Source organism: Lagenorhynchus albirostris, chromosome 2 (assembly GCF_949774975.1).
Source record: "Lagenorhynchus albirostris chromosome 2, mLagAlb1.1, whole genome shotgun sequence".
Taxonomy (NCBI): domain Eukaryota; kingdom Metazoa; phylum Chordata; class Mammalia; order Artiodactyla; family Delphinidae; genus Lagenorhynchus; species Lagenorhynchus albirostris.
In genome coordinates this window covers 90,807,929-90,834,612 of record NC_083096.1, presented here as the reverse complement: position 1 = coordinate 90,834,612, position 26,684 = coordinate 90,807,929, and the positions used below count along the sequence as shown (strand labels likewise).

The window sequence follows — 26,684 nt, the reverse complement described above, 5'->3', positions numbered from 1 at the left end:
CGTTACTATCATCCTTGATTTTAATGATAAATATTGGCTAGACAATAAACAAGGCTGTTTCTTCTAGTTATAAACTGGCCTTGATATATTCAACTTGCTTTAATAAGTCTTCCCTGAATTGCTGTCACCTTTCAACAGCAGTACCTTGCTGCCCTGCTGTCAAAGTAGATTTCACCCCCAAATGGTTATCTGTAATGAAAGAATACAAAGGTGAACTTTTTCTTAAATTTTCTTTTAAAGATTCATTTTTGGATAGATAAAAAGCAGTCAGAAGTGCAAAACAACATTAACTGTACTCTCACAGTTACAGTCTATAAACTGAGGCATTCATTTCACAGCTCAGAGGATAATTAGCACCTTCAGAGCATACAATCAGTGTGAACAGGCCTAGCCCCCAGATGACTACTTTATATTCATCAATGTTCACAAATCTATCCCAAACTGCTGGCATCCCTACACGCCTACTATGTTATAAAGTTTTATATAAAATCCTTTTGCATTTCTTGGAGAAAATTACCTTTCTGATGAAATACTGTTTGCAGTACGAAGCTAGAAAACAATATTAACACATAAAATTAAATCGTTACAGGCATCTAAGTGATGCTTCTGGGAGCCAAAAAGGGGGTATTTCTGCATTTCACGTAAAAAACATATCAAAAAGCAAATGCTGGGCTTCCCTGGTGGCGCACTAGTAGAGAGTCCGCCTGCCGATGCAGGGGACACGGGTTCGTGCCCCGGTCCGGGAAGATCCCACATGCCACAGAGCGGCTGGGCCCGTGAGCCATGGCCACTGAGCCTGCGCGTCCGGAGCCTGTGCTCCGCAACGGGAGAGGCCACAGCAGTGAGAGGCCTACGTACTGCAAAAAAAAAAAAAAAGCAAAGGCTTTAAATACATCTTTTTTTCTGAAAGAAATGCCTGCATGAAACTTTTAAGACCATTCCTGACTGCTATCATTTTTAGTAAGCAGCTGAATATAAACTGTAGTTTGAAGGTTAAGATAAAGGATACCCGAATATGTGTAATATATGTGCTTCCTAGTTAATCTTGTGCAAAATTTATAAATTCCTTTTTTAGAAAGTTTAAAATGAAGAATAGTTTAAAAATCAGAATAACTAATTTGAAATGTTGATTATATCACCTGTCTAGGGTTAAAAAACCATCCTACTCTGTTTTCCTTATTGTGGTATTTATTCCTCTCTTTGTATAGATCTCTAAAAATTAGAACTTCATATGGCTTGGACAATATGGTTTACTGTAATATAAATAAGATATAGTAATATCTAACAATCACAACTGCTGGGATTCTGAGTAGCAAGGAAAACAGGTCTTATAAAGCCTGTGTACTTCATCTGCTGGGGAAATAAAGCCATTCTCAAAGGATGTAAAACTGAGATTGCTGACTTAACAAGCTATGTAATCTAAATTCCCCTGACAATCTTCAGTTCTGTCTTAGCTAAGGATAAAGTAAAGGGGGTGATAAGGAAGCAGGCCCAGTAATAGCGGTAAGAGTTGAGAGATGAAGGCTGATCTGCAGGCAGCCTACACGAGGCAGACTGACACTGGTGATGCAGACTCCGTGGCTGCACTAAAATGCTGAAGTGAATGAAGAGGGTAAGCATGACTACAGTGACTTTCCTTAAATGTTGGTTTTGAGTACCTACCACTTGAAATATTCTGAGTCCAGTGCACAACAAATAATTCTGTTAACTAAAGTAGGTATCACAGGACTTCCACGAGGCAACACACACTTTGGTGAGTTGGTTCCTATATATGCCTGTAAACAACAGAACTTCTTTTTCAATGTCCCCTAATTCAAACTGGCCTCTTTGATTATTCAAAATCATTAATGCTTGCCATATGTCATCTATGAGATCCTGTTCCAGAATTAACACTTCAAAACTTTATAGGATGCATCTTAATATCAAAGAAAGATGAAATTAAACAGAGATACATGTGTGCTTGTTAATTCTGATTATGAGTAAAAATACTGATGTTTAAGTTGGCACCTGTGTAGTAAATAACAGAATATTTGTAGAGAAGAAGAAATAGCTGTGAGGAGTATACTTTACAAAACTCAAAGATGACCTCAGAGCTGTGGTCCATGTCTGTGTTCCTCTAGCCACATGGGCTGCAGTCTGGATCCCTTCCACACACCCTCACTGCAGTGCTGGGCTGGACGTGCTGCCTTCCTCTGGGCCGCCTGTGGCATCAGTCCTGAGCTGGGCCTTTTCCGCTGCAGGGGAACCTTCCACACACTCTGGTGTCTTTTGGCCAGAGACAGGCTTAGCAGACTGGCTGCTTTCAGTCAGTGTGCTTTCTCCTGAGATTCCACCAATTTCTTTGGGCTTTGTATCCAAAATAGGTGATTTATGCTACAAAGTAGAGAATTACAGTGTTTTAATTGTTTAATTAACATAATGTGAAAGTTTGTAATAAACATGTTCAACAAGTTCCCACACAAATCTGTTATAGCAAACGTTGAACTCTTTCAAGTCCTGGTTCCAGTGCTGGATTGTAATTATATAAATGTTATTAAGCCTCACAGAACTGTACATGGAGGAATGGGTCTAGTGATGCAGCTTAAGGAAGGGTCAGGAAGACTGGTGACCAGTACTGCTAACTCCTCTTGCTAGGGAGAATAATTCATTCAACAAATATTTACTGAGCATACATTAAGTTCGAGGTGCTGGGGATACAAGACAACAAAGAGACAAAACCCCCTGCCCTCCCTGGAATTTACATTTAAGCTGGGGAGAGAATCAGGCAATAACTTAACAAAGTATCATGCTGGGGGTGGGAGGGTTGGATAGCTGTTTAAATTAGGGTGGTCTGAAAAGATGACATGAGCAAAGGCTTGAAGAAATGAACCTTATGAATATATTGGGAACAGCATTCTAGATAGTGAACAGCAAGTACAAAGGCTTGAGTTCAAGGAATAGGCAGGAGGCCCTTGTGGCTGAAGGAGAATGAGGGTGGAGGGGGCGCAGGAGGAGAGAGCAGCGTGGTAACAGAGGTGGGAAGCCCTAGGCCATCCTGATATCTTTGGCCTTCCCTTCAAGTAAGCCCGGAACTCACTGGAGGATTTTTGAGATGAGTGACAGATAACCATTAACTATTAAAGCTGAAAGGAACATCTTAATTTTCTAGACGCAGGCAGATATGTTCTTCTAAGGAACTCCATGGGAAGGGATTCTACAATTTCCTAGATTCTACTGCGCTTCTTACTATTTCTCAAAGGTTTGCGTCTGCAACCTAAACTTTGCAAATGACAATACAAAGTCCTCTCTCAAACAGAAATGGAAATGTCCCTTTAAATGGCCAATAATGGTGGAAAAGAGGCCTCACCATTCCACAGGTAAAAAGTATAGTCTAGCCAGCCAACGATATAAAAGATTTGGGAAAGCGAGGTTTTTGGTCCTTTCCCAGCTCACTCTTCCATCTACCTAAGGCTTCAGGGCTCTCCTGCGGGTTGGCTCCCTAAGGCTCCAGGCCTTCAGTGAGGACTTCTCTCTGATCTCTTCAAAGGTAGAAATTTCAGTCATGCTCACTTGTTGGTTTCCTATGAAATGTCATTATGAATTACCATCTGTTCCAACAAATTACTGTTAAATACTATTTAACATAAAAATTAAATCTCATTTCTTCTGAGGAGGCTGGACTAACTTTCAACCAGAAAGGGGGAGAGTGAATAATTATTATCACTGGTGATATAATTAACCATGAAAAGTAAAAGCACTTAACCAAAAGCACTATAGGAAGCACTTACACCTAGTATGAAGGGACAGCGAAATAAACAGTTGCTGACTTACACTGGGTACCACCTTGGGATGCTCTCTCGCCTCTGCGTCTGGTAAATCAAATGCCGGAAGCACTTCAAGGCTCTTGTTGCCAGTCTGAAATCTCAAGTCAACATCTCTCTTTCTCAAAACATCTCTTCTACCCTCACATGTTTTGTCATTAGGGCCTTGCTCAATGGGGCCAATTTGGCCCCTGTAATAGAAATCTGCATCACCTGCTCCACCATGGGGTCTATAATCAATTTCCTGCTGCCATCTTCTTTCACCTGGCTGAAGTGCCTGGGGTGGTTCTCTTTCACGGCCACCCACATGTCTCAGCATATCAACTGATTTTCCAGCACCATAGCAGAAACTCTAGAAGGAAAAGAAATACATATTCCTGAGTACTTAATGGCTGACTTACAACGAAATTTTGAGGTGCTTTCCACAGTGCCAACAAAATTTCATAACTTGTGGCATTTATAGACATAAACATCTTAATTTCACTGGATTTTCTCTAGATTAATACAGGGCCAGAGTAGCCAATAAAATTTGAGAAATCGCCAAGTATTAAGCAGACATTTCAATCAGCTGGACACATTTTTATTGAATTATAACAGCAGTTAGGCTAAAGCCTAGAAATTTAAAAGGTATTAATTGTCTGATCATTGCTCATGTGTTGTCTACATTCACACGCATCATATAAGGCAAATGCTGAAAATTAAAGTTGTACACCATTATGTAAATATTCTCCTGTAGGTTTATTTTTTACAAACTCGCTTTAGCTACAGCTAAAATTCAACAGGTTTTGAGTCACACCCCAAGGGAAAAACTAGGCAGCAGTTCTCAAAGTGTGGCCCAGGGACCCCTCAGGGTATCTCTGAGACTCTCAGGAATCTGTGAGGTCAAAAGTTTTCATAATACAAAGACATTAGTCTTCTTCACTCTCCTCTTGTACAGCAGAGTCTTGTGGGGCTACAGTGACTGCCTCACTGATGGCTCATGCACTGTGTGCTTGTGTATACTTGTATTTTAAAAATTTCTGGTAAATATCAATAAATAAACCTCCCACAAACAAGTGCTCTTTGTGGTGTTCAATTCTGAAGAATACAGAAGGGTCCTGAGAACAAAAAGTTTGAAAACCACTGTACTGGAGATACTACTCTTTGAAGACAGAGCAGCAAAAGGCCTTTTCTTAGGCAGCAGATGAAGCAACAAGCGATGAAGGGGTTTTGCTTATAATTTCAGTCTTAGAGACTAAACTACTACTATACAACTAATGTCACCTAACAAAACCATATCCCTAAACCAATGAATCCTAATCACAAGCCAAAAAACAAAACAAGAATAATTTTTAAGTAAATAGATCATAGTGAATTTTGTATCCTTAAGGGAAGACAATTCTTTAATAATTTCCCCAGGCACATCTGAGTTCTTTGCATTTTGTTTTATGAGACAACTGCTTTATTAGGGTAAGGGCTGAAAATCAACCAAAAAAAGAGCTGAAGAGACCATGGATGACTGACAAGTAATACTGTAATATTCCTTAATAAATGTCTGCTCCTGGATCCCCCAAATTGTTTCTTAGTACACCCACCTCTTTCTACATCCCTTTCTGATGCTATGTTAAACCCACTGTTCTTCTGTTCTCAGTGCGGCAAAAATTCAGACTGAAATAAGGTCCCCTTTCTCAAATAAGACATAACTGATATCATGTGTAGTAATTCATGAAGTTTAAAGAACAAATGTTAAAAGAGGGTATTATTCTAAATCACCGCTTTGACATCTACAATCAAACTTGAGAACCGTTTTCTTGCTTAGAGGAATGTACAAGTAAGTATAAACAAACATTTATCACTTAAAAATCATCTTTTCATACCATTAAGCATGACTTAGCCTGATTTACAACATAAAAGAAACCTAATAATTTCAGAATTGCCTTTTTTCTGTAAATCCTGTTAATTGTTAACAGTGCTATATACTAACCAGGACAGCTAATGCCATAATTATCAGCACTGGAATCTGTAGTAACACTGGGATCTCCTTCATGAGTGCTTTAATAAATTCACCAGCTCCTTTTCCAATATGCTTCAATGGCTCCGTGACAAAGTTGGTGAATGTAACTGCTAGTGCCTACAACAAAAGATAAAAACAACTTAATTTTTTTCCTCAAAGGATTGAGGCATATAGAATAAGCCATAATCAACTGAACTGAGGCTGAAATTATGAAATTCCATACATTTAAATGTTATCATATACTTTTCATGTGAAAATCACTGTGTAATGGAAGTATTTTTTTCTAGAACAAAGGTTTATTATTAGCAAAATGATGGTAAAAAACACTAACAATTTTTAATAAATACAGAGACTTTTTACTTGCTTTGTATAAGTAATTTTCACAAAATATATTCTAACCTTTGTTGGTGGGACCAACCAAATAGGGTTGACTAATAAGAGCTCATAGTATTTTTGGCATGAGTCATCCTTATAGGTCCATGAACTTCTAAGCCATTCTATTTAGAGAAACAAAAACAGTCATTTTTTTAAAAAGTCATATTTCATTCCCAAATAAGACAATATTTTAGTTTTAACTGTCCCTCTCCCCACAACCCCCAATCAATTTTAAATTGTTTTGCAAACAGTCTCCCACTAACAGTGATTTTTTAAAATTTCATCTTATGTCCAAAATGTTTATTTTAAAAATCCATTCAAATTATACAACTCTTATACAGGTAAAATATATTTTATTAAGATTTCTAAAAGGTAAACAAAAACAGTTCTTTACACACACAAAGGAATCCAAGTAAAACTGGGGAAATCTGAGTAAGACTGGTGGCTTGTATCAAAGTCGATATCCTGGTTGTGATACTGCACTACTGTAAGTATGCAAGATGTTACCAGTGGGGGAAGTGGGTAAAGGGTACACAGGATCTCTGTTTCTTACAGCTACCTGTGAACCTACAACTATGTCCAAACAATTTCAATTAAAAATGTCAGTTCTTTACTTATTTTACAAAATAAAGTAGAACATTAGTTCTCTCACTTTTTCTAAATCAGACTCATGTACATTATGTACTAGCAAGAGCTACAGGAGGCATTTAGTTGTCCCCTGAAGCCAGGAAGCAAGGCTGGGCTGGTTTGGCTCCCATATCTTTTCAAGAAAATTAATTTTTTGGACACCTTGATTTGTTGCTGAGATTCTATTCTGGGTCAGTCATTAGAGACTTGCATTTATAAAGAGACTTTGATCATCAAACCATTCCCACTGTTAGATACCTATAACTAAAGGCAGTCAACATTAGTGAGTGTTCATAAAATTTGTAAGAAAAAGTAAAATAATTCCTAATTTTTAAAAAAAACAGTATAGTAAAGCTACAATAAGATTTCACACGTCAATATAAGGAGATTAAATCGAAGATGGAAATGAATTCATATATACATTGATTCACTTCTCTAATAAACTTCTGTTGAGGACCCAGAATGTGCTAGACACTGTGCTAAGGACTAGATGAACAAAAGTGAGTCTAATGCAGGGAGACAGATAATATAAGAGCCAGCAATATACACACTTTCTATCCCTTTCCTGTCACATTACATGAACACAGAAGTCACTGGTCTGAAACCTAAGACGCTTCTTGCCTGTTCTGATACTAAAGATTCAGTCATAGAAAGCCTCCTTCTGGCATTTTATCATTTCTTTGTAATTATTAATATGTTTTTTCATTCTCAGAAATTCTACTCAAAATAAGGCCAAGGGAACCAACACCTTACCCAAGAGACTTCCAGTCCAATCCATGTTCTCAGCACACACATTGTTTAATGGCTCCATCTTGGCAACTTCAGCCTGATGCTGGGCAAAGGCTAGCTGACCAACACCAAAGGGAACCATGAAAGGCTGCTAACAATGAAGGTTACGCCTACACATCCTAAAAACCTTAGTTCAAAGTGTGTCTTCACCATTCACCCAAACCAGATTTAAAAATTTTTCACAGAAAAAAATATATTATTTTTTAAAAGTGGCTCTTTTCAGCTCATGGCAAAACAGTCTTAATGCAACAGGTAAAGAACTAACTACAATTGCCTTCTTTATAAAGTAATTATGAGGAGGAAGGAAAACGTTTTTACTAAAAAGATTGTTTTAAAAATTAGTTCAAATATAGCTGATATCATGCCCCCAAAGACAGCTATACATATTAAACAACTACTCATTCTCTTAAACAATTCATGACAAAATGGTGTTTTGCTTTGGATGATTTTTAGCACAAATGACAAATATGCCTTTTAAAAATAAAAGCCCTGGGGGAAATCATTGAGAGAACAATTTTCAACCGAACTACCTTACTTCCTCCAATTTGTAAATACTTAGTTCTAGAAGCTATAGAACTTAGAGCTAAGGAAATATCACAGTGATTTAATCAGATGAATTCACTGAAAATAGTTGGCTACTTGACTCACCCTGCTAAAAAGGTCTAAAATTTTCCTTAAATGATTATGCTATTTTGACAGGAACAATAATGCTTCTTCAAATTTCTATATATAACGTGGTCCTGATTTTTAAAGAATTAAAAATTTGGAAAAAGTTTATAAAGAAATACCTCAAAATATCTACAGTGATTATCTCTAGGTGGTAAAATTATAGACAATTTTATTTTATTTTTTGGCCACTGCACGCAGCTTGCGGGATCTTAGTTCCCTGACCAGGGATCGAACCCAGGCCCCCGGCAGTGAGAGTGCCGAGTTCTAACCACTGGACTGCCAGGAAATTCCCTAGACAATTTTTAAGAATTAAATTTCTCTGTATCTTTCTATCTTTCCTATCTTCTCTACCATAAATATACCACTTTTATATTCAGAAAATAAACTAATTTTAAAAAACAGTATTTTGGTATCACTTCTAGCAAACAAAAAGACATACCCCAAATTACCTACATGAGAATTTTTCAAGTGTGTCTACATAACTCTATTCTGATTTAGCTGTCCAGATGCCACCCAACATCAGGAATTGGGTTATGAAAATCAGGACTGCACATTTTTCCCCACTAACTGGTCAAGGACCCAAAACACCAGGGACACCTGAGCAGCTGCCAATTTCCTCACCATCACCACCTCCAATCACTGCCTCCTGCCTTCATCTGAGGCAAGATTATATACTAGCTCTAAATGGATTACAGTCTTTCATTATGAAGTAACGTTTGAAAATTTAAAAACCTTCTATCTATACAATACCTTATATAAATACATCCAATTCCATCCCAAACTGATGAGAAAACTGATGAATAAAACACGTCTCAACTGGGTGTACCAACGAACATATGTCCACAGCTCAGTAGCTACTAACACCACGATGCAGAGCAGACACAGAAGCATCTCAAAAACAGAAACAGAATAGAAAGAAGAGTCACCGCCAAGCCATCCTTCCCAAAAACAACACTGATCGTCAGCAAAAACAAAAGAACTGGACTTGAATATGCAAAATCATTTGTACCATTTTGCTGCATGTTCGTCAACCCAGTAACAGTGACTTAGTATGAGTTCTCAACATAATTATGGTGGGGTTTTTAAAGTGTTTTAAAAAACAAAAACATGTTAAAAATAAAAACATGTTAATCATGTCCCCCTCATCCCATCTTACCATGAATACATTATATAGATCCACTCCAAAGGAATCTTCAAATCGCCACTTCCATGTTTCAAAATTATGAAACTTAAAATTAATTAAAATATCACTTAGTGCATCATCCAAGGCTCCTGGCTTCCAATCCTCTCCACTGAGAAACTTTTGTATTTCTAACAAGGTTTGTCTCTTAAGGATAATCTCGGCATCATAATGCATATCACCTTTGTTTTCATCAGGCTGAATTAAATTTGCCAAAAAAAAAACAAATAGAAAAGGAGAATTTTATCATTACTCAATGAAATATTTTAAGACAAAAGCTAATTTGGAACTAAATATATAATTAGTTCACAATATTTCACAGGTATAAGAGGAATAATATCTACCTGTCTGACTCACAGGCCAACATGAAAACCAAAGATAATAACATGAAAAACACTTCAAAAATTATAAAACTCTATGCAAGTAACATACAGTACATTTTACTAAATTACAGTTGATTCCTGCTATCTGCAGTACTTACATTCTATAAAGTCACCCTGAACACTAGTTAGCAAATACTGAACCATGGCTCCTACAGGAAATACAGGGTTAGGTTCCTGCAAGCACATTTTCATCAACCAATCAATTCATAACCCTTTTATGTTACTGTTTAAAGACACCTTAATATAGGGACTTCCCTGCTGGTCCAGTGGGTAAGACTCCACGCTCCCAATGTGGACGGCCCAGGTTCAATCCCTGGTCTGGGAACTAGATCCCACATGCATGCCGCAACTAAGAACCCTGTGTGCTGCAACTAAAAAAAAAAAAACCATCCCGCATGCCACAACTAAGACCCAGTGCAGCCAAAATAAATAAATATTGAAGGAAAAAAAGGAAAGAAATTAAAAATATATATAAATAAAGACACCTTAATATATATACTGTGGATCCATTAACACTGAGCTCATAGCCAACAGCACTATGACTAATGACTGAACTAAGCTTAACTAACAAGGGAATTTTCTTTAAGGCACATCTCAGCCTTCTTGTGCTTAGGAACACTAGACAGCATAACACTTGGGAGATTTTTTTTTTTTTTCCTGCAGTACGCGGGCCTCTCTCACTGTTGTGGCCTCTCCCGTTGCGGAGCACAGGCTCCGGACGCGCAGGCTCAGCGGCCATGGCTCACGGGCCCAGCCGCTCCGCGGCATGTGGGATCTTCCCAGACCGGGGCACGAACCGGCGTCCCCTGCATCAGCAGGCGGACTCTCAACCACTGCACCACCAGGGAAGCCCGGGAGATTTTTAAACAGCAAAATTTTAAAAATTAAAAAATGAAAGCCCGAAAAAATAAACAGACCACATAAAAGTACTTGTTTATAACATGAGAGCTGAAAACAAGAAGGCAAAAAATGGCCTTGTTTCACCTCAGCTGAGAATGGGCTCTCTGAGCAACTCAAACGTTTTGTCGCTCCACGCATATCTGAAAGTGACCACAAAAGCAGGAGTACTGATTCTGAGGTTACAAATAAAGTTTAATATTTGAAATATTCAAAAATATGGAATCCACAAATAATGAGGATAAACTATCATTATTTTATGATTCCATTTATGACTTTCCATTTGCTGACACAGTTTTCAAATAGCCTAAAATTTGCAGTAGTACAAATAAGAAAAACAAAAAGGATCTCAAAAAGCAGCAAAATCTGGTTTCCATAAATATGCATGACAGTCACAACTATATTACTGAGAGTTCAGGTTAGCAAAATCATTATAAACATTATCTTTTCTAATAGTAAATACTGATATTTATATTAAAAAGTAAATATAAAATGAGAAAAACCAAAGTGTCATGTAATATCACAAATCATCAGTAAGTATAAAAAAGCATCCATTGATTAATATTTCTAAAAAACCAGGAACGAAATATTCCAAGCATCTCCATCTTGAGTATTTTCTGACTCTACCTGTTTCCTCATCTATAAAATAGACTCTTTTCCACCTTGCACTCAGTTATAAGACTCAAACTGAAGGGTGTACGTGTGAGTACATCTGCTTTTACATCTCCAAAATAAGGTGGGATTACTATTCATCTAACACCCCCTTTTTTAAGTTTTCTTGATGTTTCGACTCCTCAAAGTGAAAACAATGACTCTAAAAAATGGAATCTTAACATTAATCATGAACAGTATGTGCCTGATATGTAATTTCTATAAAGCAGCCTTGCCACAGTAAACAGCTAGGGGGAAAAAACTACTTAAAACACACTTTTCTTTTTCTCAATATGTAATATTACATCATCTGAATAAGAAAGTGTGGAAGTGGTAGAAAACAGGAAGTAAGGACTGGGATAGAATTTCCTTACCAAGTCATGAGTTTATTAAGTTTCTAACTGTTCAGTAAAGTTCAAATAGCAAATTTAAAACAATCTCCCTCTGGACTTCCCCTTCACCTTCCAATACAGGGAGGCGTGTGTTCAATCCCTGGTTGAGGAACTAAGATCCCACATGCTGTGCAGTGCAGCCAAAATTTAAAAAAAAAAAAAAACCCTCTCCCTCCAACTCAATTAAGTGGTAGGGCAGTGCACAGAGTAAGTAAATCCCCATGAACTACAGGAAAAAGAGGAGGGATCTGCACTGCTCACTTGCCTTCCACCAAACCACTGTAAAGCAGGCAGCTGCCTTCAATCCTGCATGAATAGGTTTTGGTAAAAGGGTGAGTCAGGTATTCTCTGTTGAAGCATAATGATGCTTTGCCACTGCTTGATATAATGTGAAATTAATAAATAATGAAAATATCCACTACACTGATTAGTATCACAGCACCAAATACTCACAAGGCCAAGCTTTCTGGTTTCAATTAAAATCTTATTTAAGTATCTCCTAAAAACAGGATTGCTTTGACTTTCACAGTCTTTTCTCATCTGCTTTTCACACTCATCGATCTGTAACCACAAAATAAATACAACATTAGTTAGCGTCAAAGTTTAATGTAATAAGGGTCAAGTTTCTAGCCTAGTGGCCCCATTGAGATCAAAGTAAGGAGCTCGTTATTTTTTATCAAGCTCGCATTAAAATGTAGATCTCACCTGCTTCTTGTGGGTTCTCTTTGCAAAGGGCAAGTAGGCAACAAATAAGGAACACATGTCCCACACTGTACCCTGACTGGCAGTTTTCTTGCTGACTTTCAGCAATTTTAAAACTGAAGATCATGGGCTTCCCTGGTGGCGCAGTGGTTGGGAGTCCGCCTGCCGATACAGGGGACAAGGGTTCGTGCCCCGGCCTGGGAGGATCCCACATGCCGCGGAGCGGCTGGGCCCGTGAGCCATGGCCGCTGGGCCCGTGAGCCATGGCCGCTTGGCCTGCGCGTCCGGAGCCTGTGTTCCGCGGCAGGAGAGACCACAACAGTGAGAGGCCCGCGTACCACAAAAAAAAAAAAACCTGAAGATCATGAAACAAGGAAGCAGAGATGTGGACAAGCAGAACATCTGGACCAATCTGCCTCTTCCTAATTCCAAAGTAATGGTTTAACAAAGAAAGGAATGAAAGGAAAAAGCGGGGGAAAAATAACCCAGAAAGAGAGGACAAAGAGAAACAGGGATAGCATGAAGCCGGAAAATGAAGGACACAGCAAAGATTTTCTTGAATGTGCATATTACTTTTGGCCTTTTATTAATTTTTCCTGCCAACTATCGATCACCCCCTACCATATGTCAGGAACCATGGCTTCTCCAGAGTGTCCTACACATGGCACCCCCTCTGCACAGAGTCCTTCATTAGAACAGACTTCCTCTGAAATTAGCTCTACAAACACCACCGTGGCCTAGTCTCTGAGGGAGGGTAGTGCACATCTTACAGACATTTAGAACCTGTGAAAAAGTACTTTTTACTTGAGTGTGGACCACAAGTTGCATGGAGCACTGAAGTGGGCTTCAGATGATGAACATACAGAGCAGCACACACAGACTCAGGACAGAAAGACACTCAAGAAGTCACAGGGCAGTCTCCTCTGCTTTCAGGCAAGGTTAACAAACCCTAAGAATTTTTAGTTTCTTTTTAAGAGAAACAACTTTTTAAGAGAAACGATTTTTTAAAAACAAAGACTAAAGACTCCATTTTACCAATCATGTTGTTACAACGTTTGAACCAAAGTCACAAACAATGGAATGAAAAATTTCAGTAAAAAGGCATTTCTCCATTTCCTAACATCCAGCCAAATTAATTCACTACACCACAAAATGCAGTTAAGACTGAAGCAAATTTTATCCAAGCATTTCTTTGCTAGCACTCGGGTGAGAAAACATTCACATTTGGTAAGAACCACAAGCAGCTGCTTATAGATCTCGAATTCAGATATATCTGGATCTCAATTAAAAAGCCCTCCCAATCTCTCAAGCTGGAAACCTCCCTCATTCACGCTAGCCTTCCCTATCCATTTCCCCTCCTCCCTCAACCATCACAACTTGCTTATTCTACCACGGAAAAGTTGCACGCTTTCCTCTTCTCTTCACCCCGTCACTGCCTCAGTGTGAGCCTCCAGTGTCGCTGGACCTCTGCCATCCCCCCCATCCCAGCCCCCTCCACACTGCCACCAGCACCCTGCCTCACAACCAACTGAGGTGGGTTCCCGCAGCATAACCTGTGTTCAAACTCCCCAGCAATCTTGACTTACTTCCTCTCTCATAAACTCTACTTCAGCCACATAAAGGACTGAATAAATGAATAGCTACCACACACTAAATTATAATAATCCCTTATATTTATAAGAGCAACTCTTATGCTTAGAAACTAGCAGTAGAGCCATTTCTTCATTTGCTATATTTGTTGTTACTACAGCCCAGCATTGCAACAGGTGATAGAGCATCACCTTGTCCCATTCCTTGTCCCAAGAAATTTTCAGTCTGGTAAAGAAATAATTACTGCATAGTGAGATGTTATTACAGCAAAATAGAAGTACTATTTTAAAAATCAAAGGCCAGAGTAACTAAAGAAAAATAACCCATATATATGTCAATTGTAGTTTAGATAGAAACACAAATAATGTTAGCAACGACAGGAAAACAGAGAGCAATTTAACATACTATAAATAATACAAAAATCATGAATAAAAAAACCTAACCTTATAAGTTAAAGAATCAAGTCTGCTGTAACATTCTGACAATTCATCAGCATGTGATAAGTCAGGACTGACCTCTTCTTTCTCTGATATACCATACTTCACCTAAAGCAAAGGAGAGAGAGATTTTCTTCATAGTTCAGTTGTAAAAATAACCTACAGTTAATGAGACTAAAATTTTTACTTCATCATTTTATGGCTTTGCTCATTATATTCCTCAACTGTATTAAACCACCAAAAAAGTAAGAGCCTCAAATTTATACACTAGCTAAGAACTAAAATCAAATTAGTTTGCTTCTCGACGGGCTTTACATTCAAATTTGAAACAGAAATAAACAGATGAGGTTGAAATCATCTTAGACTAGGAGGCAAGAAGACATTCTGCATGATTGCTAATCATTGATATAGGATTCTCATAGCTCTGTGAAAAACAATAACAAAAGTAGACTATTTCCATCACAGGACTGATAAGGTGTTATACACACATGCATTTTTTAAATACCTGAGATTTTCTCATTGTTCCTGAAGCAGCATCATAGTTAAGCATGTCTGTGGGGTCAATCCAGTCATCATCATGAGCATAAGCAGTTATCAGCCACAGACATTCACAAAAGAGCACAGAACACAGCATCCTGCATGAAGGCTACAAAAATTAATAGATATAGTGAAGTATGATTACTTTTGAAGGAAACTGTTTTAATAAAAACAATCCACTTCCTTCTAGTGTTAAGATAATGCTTTCTTAATAATAACTGAATTAAAAATATTCAGTTAAGTGGTATTCGCATAAAAACACATACACACATGCACACATATTCTATTCTCACTGAGACAAAAAGTATACATAAGATTTTCTAAGTGATTCAGCAATTCCACTTCTAGGTATATCTCCAAGAGAAATGAAAATATACGTCAACATAAAAACTCGTACACAAACATTTATAGTTGCATTATTCACAATAGCCAAAAAGGAGAAACAACCCAAATGTCCCTAAACTGATGAATGAGTACCATACAGTGGAATATTATTAGGCCATAAAAAGGAATGAAGTATTGATACATGCTACAACATGGATGAATCTTGAAAACATCATGCCATGTGAAAAAAACCAGTCACCAAAAACCATATATTATATGATTCCATTGATACAAAATGTCCAGAATAGGCAAATCTATGCAGATTGGTAGGTATATAAGTTTGAGGATATAATAAGGGACAGAGGGGTGGTAGTTAAATGGTACAGGGTTTTTTTCTGATTGAAGTATAGTTGATTTACAATGTTGTGTTAGTTTCTGCCATACAGCAAAGTGATTCAGTTATACATATGTATACATTCCTTTTTATATTCTTTTCCATTATGGTTTATCACAGGATATTGAATATAGTTCCCTGTGCTATACAGTAGGACCTTGTTATTTATCCGTTCTATATATAATAGTTTGTGTCTGCTAACCCCAAACTCCTAATCCATCCCTGCCCCACCCCTTGGCAACCACAAGTCTGTTCTCTATGTCTGTGAGTCGGTACAGACTTTTTTGGGGTTTTTTTTCAATTTTATTTATTTAATTTATTTATTTTACTTTTGGCTGCATTGGATCTTCGTTGCTGCGTGCGGGCTTTCTCAAGTTTTGGCGAGCAGGGGCTACTCTTCATCGTGGTATGCGGCCTTCTCACTGTGGTGGCTTCTCTTGTTGTGGAGCACGGGCTCTAGGCGTGCGGGCTTTAGTAGCTGTGGCATGCAGGCTCAGCAGTTGTGGCTCGCGGGCTCTAGGGCACAGGCTCAGTAATTGTGGCGCACGCGCTTAGCTGCTCCACGGCATGTGGGATCTTCTCAGACCAGGGCTCGAACCCACGTCCCGTGCATTGGCAGGCGGATTCTTAACCACTCTGCCACCAGGGAAGTCCCCGGTACACAGTTTTTGATGAAAAACTCTGATGAAAAGTTTTAGATAGTGATGAAAAACGATCTAAAATTAACTGTGGTAATGGTTGTACATATCTGTGAATATACTAAAAACTGCTGAATTGTACAATTTAAATGGGTGAATTGTATAGTATGTGAATCATTTCTCAGTAAAACTGTTTTAAAGAAAACAGGTATTTGAACCAAACCCTCCCCATCTCCCATTTTTTTTAAAAAATGGGAAATTTAAAAGGTGCAAAATTAAGATTCAAATGATGTGACTGAACTCTCAAACAGAGAAAACAGCTTGCTTCATCTAAGCCTCTGCATAAACACCCTCAAATCGTATCTCAAAACACAGTATCTCCTCTATTCAAGTGTCCAACACAGTAGTCATTAGCCACATGTGGCTACTGAAATTTAAATTAAGATTAAGTTACATTGAAAGTCAGTTCCTCATTCTCACTAGCTGCATTTCAAGTGCTCAGTTGTCACATACGGCTAGTGGCTACCAAACTGGACAGCGCAGATACAGAATACTTCCACCACTGCAGAATGTTCTGTCAGACAGCCTCTCTTATACCTTACTCTGAATACGGATCAGGTGGGGGATTTCTAAGAGGAGAATGCCCTGGGCCCTGCCCATAAATGGCTTACACTCTAGCTGCAGGAATAAAAGTAACTCCAGGCTAAACTAAACACTCTTTTGTGTTCCTGGTGTGCTCTGTTTCTTCTTCTAGAGTATCACACACTGAAATTAACCACTTACTGGGCAGTCTCATCCCTTAGCACCGCGGCTCTCAGTCTTGGCCGTGCATTAGAATCACCTGGGAAGCTTCTTAATCCTCCAATCTTCTGGCCACATCCCAACCCAACTGAATCAGAATCTCTAGGCAAGGGACCCAAGCATTGGGATTTTTAAAGCTCCCCACCGGGTTCCATCACACAATGAAGGTAGAAAACCACTGCACTGTAACGTGAACTTTTCCAGGGAAGGTAACATCTTACTCAAGTCTAAATTCACCTTCCCAATGCCCTCTCCATCTTGCCCCCTCCATCTCTCCAAGCCCAACACTCAGCCCAGTGGCCAGCAAGTGAAAGACATTCAGCAAATGTTTGTTAAGCCGCAAATGCAAATGATCAAAGCCTCAGCAGGGATCCAAAGTGTTTTAGGGGCTCACAGGATGAAGAAGCACATCTGACTGGGAGAAACTGGGAAGATTTCATGGAGGAATGGGCATGGGAAATGGACTTTGAAGTATGGGCAACTTTCTAAGAGTATGAGATGAGGGAGGCAGAGACAGAGAGGAAAATGTACTCCTCAGAGACTGGAAACACGAGAATGGACATGGCGGAACACAGAGGTGGAGAGGTGGCTGAGATGACTTTGCAAAAGTAAAAACGCTTATGACTAACTTCACGGGCTAACAATAGCTTTCAAGGGTGATGGGAACTACATTTTGGGAAGATGAAACTAGCATTAAATGTACACTCAGAGAGTTCAACAAGGAGGCTTGAGTAGAAAAAGGATGTTGGTCTGAAAGAGTGATGTGGATGAGAACAGAAAGAACCCATCGGACATGTTTAAAAGATTAATTCTATAGACCTCAGCAACTGAATGCACGTAGAAGGAAAGAAAGAGAACGATGGCAGACAGGACTCCAAGATTTTAAGGCCTACCAACAACAAAAATGGTGCTATCATTTTCAGAACGAGAATAAGGTTTTGGGAGAACGTTCAGCACTCTCTTGTTCAACGTTTACAAAATACCTGCTGGATACTGGGCACTGTCGTAAGTGACAGGGCTACCAGGAAACTAGACCAGCCAGGTCTTCTTTAAGAAACTTACACTCTAGTGGGGGATGACAATGGATTGGCAAAAAAAAAAAAATTCAGATAGTGATAAGTCATATAAGGAAAATAAAACAAGGCAATGGTGTAGATGGATTAGGTAATGCTGTGTATTTTAGAGAAGGCCTCTGAGGAGAAGAAACATGGCCTCAAATTCTCTATCATTTCCCGCACTGAGAGATGGAGTTTGTTTCCTTTCCTCCTAAATCTGGGCTGGCCGTGTGACCAGCCAAAATACTGTGGTAGAAGTAATGCTGTGTTGGTTCTGGGCCTGGCCTAAACTATACCAGGATCAGCTGCTTCTACTTTACCACTCTGGAACACCTGCTTTTGGGACACCCTCTTGGAACTCAGCCACCACGCTTTGAGAATGCCAAGTCACCTGGAGAGACCATGTGCAGGGGCACACTGAGCTCCCAGTTGGCAGCCAACATCAACGACCAGCCATGTGGGTGAGCCTTCTAGGTGGTTCCAGTCCAATCCCTTGGTAACTGACTTGGTGATCCTGCCAACATCATGTGGAAAAAAATAACTACCCAGCTGAGCTCAGTCAAGCCCCACAAGCCACGGACTCATGAGAGATGATAAAATGGTTGTTGAAAGCCCCTAAACTTTGGGGTGGTTTGTTACACAGTGGTAGATAACCACAACATTTAAACAGAAAAATGATAAGCTAACCTTAGGAATATTTAGGAAAAGAAAACCCAGAGAGAGGGCATAGCAAGCATAAAGGTCCAAGCAGGGATTATGTTTGAAGCATTCAAAGAACGGGCAAGAAGGCCAGAACAACTGGGTCCTGGGAATGAGTTGGAGGGGAGAATGGGAATAGGCCACAGCAATGAGTGTGGTTTTTACTCTAAGTGTAATAGGAAGCCACCCACTAGAGAGGTTATTTTTTTGAATTTTATTTCATTTTTTTATACAGCAGGTTCTTATTAGTTATCCATTTTATACCCATCAGTGTACACATGTCAATCCCAATCTCACAATTCATCACACCACCCCACCAGCCCCCCGCCACTTTCCCCCCTGGTGTCCATACGTTTGTTCTCTAGATCTGTGTCTCCACTGGAGTTTGAGTACAGACGAGATAGAATCTGGGTTACATTCTACAATGACTGGGGCTACTATGTGGAGGCTGGAAGAGAAGAGCAAAAGCAAGAGACTAGAAAGGAGGATTTGCAGTAGTCCAGTTGAGAGATGAAGGTGGCATGAACTAAGACAGCAACAAAAGCGATGATAAATGATAAGATTTTTAAAATTTGAGGTAGACATTACCACATGTGGCGAAGACCAGCTAACAGGTCACCAAGCACATTCCATCTTCTTCCTTCTGGACACATGGTAACTACACATCCCAGCCCGTCCTCCAGTTAAGTATGTGACAATTAAGTCCTGGCCAGCACAAAAGCAGTGCAAGGATATGCAACACATCCATGAAAGCCTCCCACACGTGACCCTCCATCAGCTGGCCCCCTCGACCATCAGGGAATGGGGAAGGCACTGAGCCCTAGAGGAGGGCAGCCAAACTAAAGGAGTTGGGACCCTAAATGACCACATGCAAGGCCACCTACTACGTGGGAACATGTTTTTTGACTTTCATGTGAACAAAAATACATTTCTTTTATGGTAAGCCCTGAGATTTGGGGGTTTGTTTTTTTAACACCATCTTGTGCTACCCTAACTAATCCAGAAATACACTGCAGAAATTGCCGGTAAATTGGACGTAAGAAGTAAGGACAAGAAAAGATTCAGGATGACATCAAGGTTTGTGACCACGGCAACTGGAAGAATGGGAAAGACTGAGGGACACCCAGGTGAGCAGATACCAAGTTCTGACATACCAAGAGCTCTGTTTTAGACACCGTACATTTCAGATGCCTACTAATATCAAAGTGGAGATGTCTAATACACAGTATGGAGCTAAGGAGAGGAGTGGGGCTACAGAAACACAGTTGGGAGCCATCAGGATGTAGATGAGGTTTAAAGCCACAGACTGGATAAGATCACCATAAGATCCATTAAGAAGATAAAAGACTGAGTCCTAGGGCATGCCAACACTTGGAGGTCAGAAAGAAGAGGGGGAACTGACGAGACACTGTCAGTGAGTACTAGTAAGGCAGGAAGAAAACCAGGAGAGGCTGGTATTCCAGAAGCCATGTGAAGAAAGAAGGGAACAGATAACTGTATCAAATGCTGCTGAAAGATCAGGTGATCAGAGGGCAGCAAACTGACCACTGGATTTGGTACAGCAGTTTTTAACAAAGTGTTAGGGACAAGAGCCTGACAGGAATAAAGGAATAATTCAGGTAAAGGTTTGGGGTTAAGATGACATAGTAACTCCTTGCTCCAAAGCACTCCCCGGACTCCTACTTCTGGCCAAGATGGAGTAACAGGGACCAGATTTACCTTCCTGCCTGAACAACCAAGAAAGAACCCTGCATAAAATATGTGAGATGGGCTTCCCTGGTGGCACAGTGGTTGAGAGTCCGTCTGCCGATGCAGGGGACACGGGTTCGTGCCCCGGTCTGGGAAGATCCTCACGAGCGGCTGGGCCCGTGAGCCATGGCCACTGAGCCTGCACGTCCGGAGCCTGTGTTCTGCAACGGGAGAGGCCCCAACAGTGAGAGGCCCACATACAGCAAAAAAAAAAAAAAAAAAAATGAGATGGTTTTCAAGAAACTGGACACCAGGCAAGAAAGAATGGTGGTCCTTGAAATATGGGAAACAAACATGGACAGCCCTTCCACTGCCCCAGGCTACTGTCTTAAGTAACCATGGGCACCCAGAGGGGAAACTCAGGGAGAGCCCAGGAGCTGGGATCCTTGAGGAGATGGAGTTGAGTCTGGAGAAATCAAGGCAGCTGGAGTTCAGGAGGGAAATTTGCATAGAGACAGACCTGCAGAGGTCTGCAGAGGGTCCCTGTTACTCCATCTTGGCCCCAGCTCCTTCAAAAACCCTTGAAATTTCCTGAGTGATAGGACTGTCTGTTATGCTAATGAAGTGCCTCATGGTGGGCTCCTAGATAGCTTCAGGTTGGGGAACGGTCATCCAAAAGACCAAGCACATGATTAGAGGGTTGGAACTTTCAGCCATCGAACCTCTGGGGATGAGAGGGCAGCTGGAGACTGAATTCAATCATGTGGTCAATGAATCAATCATGCCTACGGACTGAAACACTGATAAAAACTCTGGACACTGAGGCTCAGAGGAGCTCTCTGGCTGGTGACACAGTGATGTGCTGAGATGGTGACACACCTGGATTCCATGAGGACACAAAAGCTCTGCGTTCTCCCCCACAGACTTTGCCCTATGTGTCTCTTCATTTGGCTGATCTTCATCTATAGCCTTTATAATAAAACCATTAACTGTAGAACTTTCAGTGAGTGGTTCTAGTGAATTACCCAATCTGATGGGGTAATGGGAAGCCCTCAATCTATAGCCAGTTGGTCAGAAGTACAGGGGGCCCCCAAGACATGCATCTGATGTGGGGAAAGTCTTGTAAAGGACTCTGCCCTTAACTTGTGGGGTGTGCAGTAACTGGATAGTTAGGGTCAGAATTGAACTGAATTGGAGGACACAGTGTGTTATCAGAGGAATTGGTATGAGAACAGACTCCCTTGAATATTCAGCACCACACTGATCAGTGCACACATAGGAGGAAAGTACCTGAGGCCTGAGAAAGAATCACGGAAAAGATTCAATTCAAAAACAAAGAGTAAAAATTAATAAATTAGAAAACATGTAATAGAGAAGATAACAAAACCAAAACTTGGTTCTTTGAAATGATGAATAAAATTGATAAACCTATAGTAAGATTAATGAAGAAAAAAAGAAGGCCCCCAAAACCAATATCAAGAAACAGGTTAAATTCATTCATGATTAAAACAAAACACTTAGCAAACCAAGAATAAAAGAAAACTTTGTCAGAGTACTACAGCAAGCATCACACTTGGTGGTAAATATTGAAACCCTTCCCTCTGAGATCAAGAATGAGACAAGGGAGAAGGTACTGGAGGGCTTCTGAGACGATGGCAATGTTCTACTCCTTAACCTGGATGGTAGTTACATAGGTGCTTGCTTTTTAATAATTTGCTAAGGTGAACATTTGTATTTTACACACTTTTCTGTATGTATATTTCACATTTTACAAAAGGTTTTTTTCCCCCCATGGGAAAGACTAATTAAGATATAGTTATGCTTATTTGCAAGGCAGAAATAGAGACACAGATGTAGAGAACAAACTTATGGATACCAAGGGGGGGAAACAGGGGTAGGATGAATTGGGAGATCGGGACATATGTACACTACTATGTATAAAATAGATAACAAAAACCTATTGTATAGCACAGGGAACTCTACTCAGTGCTCTGTGGTGACCTAAACGGGAAGGAAATCTAAAAGAGAGGGGATATATGTATACGCATAACTGATTCGCTTTGCTGTACAGCAGAAACTAACACAACATTGTAAAGCAACTATACTCCAATGAAAATTAATTTTAAAAAAGTATTGTTACAGTCTAAACTGCATCCCTCCACCAAATTCATATGTTGAAGTGCTAACCCCCAGCTCTTCAGAATACTGTATTTAAAGGCAGGATCTCTAAACAAGTAATTAAGTTAAAAATGAGGTCATTAGCCCTAATCCAATATTACTCATGTCCTTATAAGCAGAAATTTGGACACAGGTCAGAGGGAAGATGATGTGAAAACAAAGGGAGAAGACGGCCACCTGCAGAGAGGTCACAGAGAAACCCACCCTGCTGACACCTTGATCTTGGACTTCCAGCCTCCAGAACTGTGAGAAAATTAATTTCTGCTGTCTAAGCTGCCCAGTCTGTGGTACTTCGTCAAGGTAGCCCTAGCAAACTAATACAAATTTCTTTAGACATAAAAAAAACTAATAAAGTCTACAACCCACAGACTCTTGATATGTTAAAGAAGTTTAACCTCAATGAGGAAAAGTGTGAATAAAAGAAACAACAATGAGCATAGGAACTGATCAAGCATATTGATAAATTTAGTAAACAACTGATAGTTTTTTTAAAAAACCTAACTTTCTATGTTTAAAAATGTAAAGCCAAAATACTAGATAACAATAATTATGGGAAAGGCATCCTAAAATCCCTGTCACGCTCCAGAGATGCTTAGAAATACTGGATAACTGTATTACTTTACTGGGGAAAAAAAAAGAGTTAAGCTAAGGAATAAAGCCTTGAGAAGACCCAAATACAAAAGGAGAGTAAAGACTAATGAGAGTAATAGAAGGCAAGCTAAAAGCATGCAGTGTTTTATGCAAGAGGGGCTTAATTTGAAGGAGGTATTAGTCAACTATATTAAATACTTCAGAGAAAATGAGAAAAATAAAGTTTGAAAAAAGCCATTGGATTGGTTAATTAGCTGGTCATCTGTGAACTGACTTTCACAGAATGACAGGGAGAAGCCTAATTCTAAGCAGTTAAGAACTAAGAAGGTGAATAGAGAACAGACTTGTGGTTGCCAAGGGGGAGTGGGTTGGGGGAGGGATGGAGTGGGATGGTGGGGTTAGCAGATGTAAGTTATTACACACGGACTGGATAAACACCAAGGTACTACTCTATAGCACAGAGAACTGTATTCAGTATCCTATGATAAACCATGATGGTAAAGAATTTAAAAGAAGAATGTATATATATATGTATAACTGAATCACTCTGCTGTACAGCAGAAATTAACACAACATTGTAAATCAACTCTACTTCAATGAAAACAAAAAAAAAAAGAATTAAGGAATTCTCTGGCGGTCCAGTGGTTAGGACTCCACACTTTTTCACTGTGGGGGCCCGGGTTCAATCCCTGGTCCGGAACTAAGATCCTGTAAGCCGCATGGCGCGGCCAAAAAAAAAAGAACTAAATAGGTGACAAGGGGAGTGTCTGAACTGAGCAGAGACTAGGAAAAGATGGCAGTGTCTAATATCAAGGCTACAGTTAAGGCTTTTCATAGGCAACAAAGTTTTACATGACTTCATCAATAGAAATGAATGAGGAAGGATGGAAATAAAGGTTCTAAAGCAAAAAGAAGAGAAGCTCAAAGTTCACATTACTGCTTGTATCAACAGGATACTGAAAAAGTCCATTGGAAAGCCCAGAGTGTCCCTGTGCACGCAGAGGCTGGGATGGAGAATGGAGATGTGGAAAAACAGCACTAAAGGGAGCATTCCACAAAGGGAGATGAATCAAAACGCCTGTCAAGCAACTGAGTTTTGACTATGACCCCCACAAAGTCATGCTATTGGCAACTAGGCTATTTTCTCCAATAATGATCAGCAGATCCAGGGATAGGGTTTAGCAATGCAGAAATGATGGAAGACCAGGAGGTGATGCAGAATAGTGAAATCAGCTGCAAAGTCAGGGCCTCCTGCCAAATCCCTGTGGTCACTGATTTCTCCTTGAGAAATCCTTCAGATAATCTCACACTTCCTCCAAACAAAGCCACATCTAAACCTGGTGGAGATCTTGTTAAGAAACAGATTCTGACTGAGTAAATCTGAGGTGGGCCTGAGATTCTGCATTTCTAACAAGCTCCTAGTGATGGCAGAGACACTGGCCCACAGACCACACTCTGAGTAGCAAAATATTAAGGAAAAGTAACCATCCTATGTTGGTGTAATTCAGTGGTGGCACGTGTTATTCTACCATTTGTCAGTAATAGTCTCTCTCCCTTAGTTCTATTTTTTAAAAATTTTTTCATCTATGTGTCTTTGACACTAATAATGTAAAAATTATTATATAATAATAGTAACTAGTATTTGATTACTATGTGCGAAAACCTGTTACGTGCATTCATTCATTTAATCCTCACAAGAACTCTTAGAAGTAGTACTATTATTATCTTCATTTTATAGATTAGAAAAACAAATAACTTGCCCAAGACCACTCAGCTATTAGGTGGTCAAACCCAGACTGGCTCTACCTAAAACTGCCTCTCCAGGGCAAGATGCTAGTGGTATCTTCTGAGAAGATGGAGAGGAGGAACTGCGGGATCCCCACCTCCACAAAGCAGGAAATACGGAGAGTGGACTTTAACAGGAGTTACTAGACTGTACAGCTACCAACAAAGACAGAGATCTCCAAGGAGACTGCCAGCCACTGAGTGGAAATCGGCACAAAGGAGACACACCTGATTTCAATGAATTTACACGTGAAATGAGTAAGACAAAGCTAACTTGGGTATTAGAGTCAACTTCTGTATTAACCTAGAAGTAGCCTGGCATAAAAGTCAGGGTCTTGCAATTTAGTTCGTGTGCGTTGTGCAGTTTCCTGGAACCGTGGTTCTCAAACTTGAAAATATGCATTTCTAAAGGTTCCTCGATGACTACGATGATGATGCCAGTAATGGTGATAAGCTAGTCTGGGGACCACACCTTCATAACCACCATCATAATGAAAATCGTCATTGTTTTTCACCACCCACTCATAAATATGCATCTCTATTAACATTCAAATTAATTTGGAGTTTTTGAAAACAACTACAAACAAATCCGAGCCATTCTGCTGACGGTATTTGTTCAGATTGTACCTAAAGTTTTCTGAGATAACTGAAGCCAACAAAAGTCAACGTTCGCTCGCGTCTCGCTTTGCCCTTCTTGCCCCTTTTCCCTAGGCCGCTCTATGAATGGCGTAAAGTAAGAGCAACCGCGTGGCACCCAGAGTTAAGACCGCCAACGGGCCGGGGAGATAAGGGGGGCAGGTTTCTCGCTCATCCCGGTCTGCGCCCCGCTCCTAAGTCCCCAGTAGGCCCGGGCGAGCTCGGCCCCCGCCAGCACAGAGGTCCCGGCCTCCCCTGCGTCGCCGCCCGCGGGACCCGCCCAGGCCGAACCGCAGCCTCGCCTGCCGCACAAACACACCCGACCGGGCGGACTCACGTCTCTGGTCGCCAGCTTACCGCTCCGGGAAGACAAACACCTACCCGAGAGGCTGGAGAAGATGGCGAGCCGCCCCCCGAGCCGCCGAGCACTTCAGCGGGGTCCTACCTTTCGCTCGGCCTCATCGACTCGCTCGGCCTGCAGCTGTACGTCCTTCCCGGGTGCGCAGCTGATTGGCCTGCCGAGGGGGCGGGGCCGGCCCCCGTCGGCTTGTTTTAGGCAAGAGTTTTTTTTACGCTCGTCAGCCGAACTCTGCAAGGGAAGGCTTACATGGAAGCCAAATATATAAAACGGATACGAAGCGTATTTTCTTAGTATCGATTTATTTTATAAGTTCTCGAATGTGTAACATTTGCAGTAAAACCCGGGAATCTATTTTGAGTATAATTTTTTAAATGGGGCATAATGAATGACAAACTAGTTCTAAAGTATTGGGTACTGGGGAGGGGTGGGGGAGTGCACGCTATGTGGTAGTTGGAAATAGTAAGTTTTCTTTTCATTTTATCCCTTACTGGCCTTGCAAGCTCAGTAAAAT

The 26,684-nt window shown here is 40.2% G+C and overlaps 1 protein-coding gene across 6 annotated transcripts; it reads right to left on the bottom strand.

The window, feature by feature from the left end:
* Positions 1-867: 867 nt before the first annotated feature.
* Positions 868-26,285, bottom strand: CLCC1 (chloride channel CLIC like 1). 6 transcript variants are annotated; one of them, XM_060139461.1, is made up of 11 exons: positions 26,194-26,285; positions 14,991-15,131; positions 14,492-14,593; positions 12,210-12,317; positions 9,410-9,631; positions 9,004-9,144; positions 7,549-7,642; positions 6,193-6,290; positions 5,764-5,910; positions 3,811-4,152; positions 868-2,373 (listed from the first exon to the last, which is right to left on the bottom strand). In XM_060139461.1, exons 2-11 carry the CDS (start codon positions 15,117-15,119, stop codon positions 2,158-2,160), a joined length of 1,599 nt encoding a protein of 532 aa, XP_059995444.1. In that variant the 5' UTR covers positions 15,120-15,131; positions 26,194-26,285; the 3' UTR covers positions 868-2,157. The 6 variants fall into 6 exon arrangements, with proteins under 6 accessions (XP_059995444.1, XP_059995446.1, XP_059995447.1 ...); XM_060139463.1 differs by having other exon boundaries at positions 26,150-26,227; XM_060139464.1 differs by lacking the exon at positions 26,194-26,285 and adding an exon at positions 26,170-26,186.
* Between the last annotated feature and the right edge of the window lie 399 nt (positions 26,286-26,684).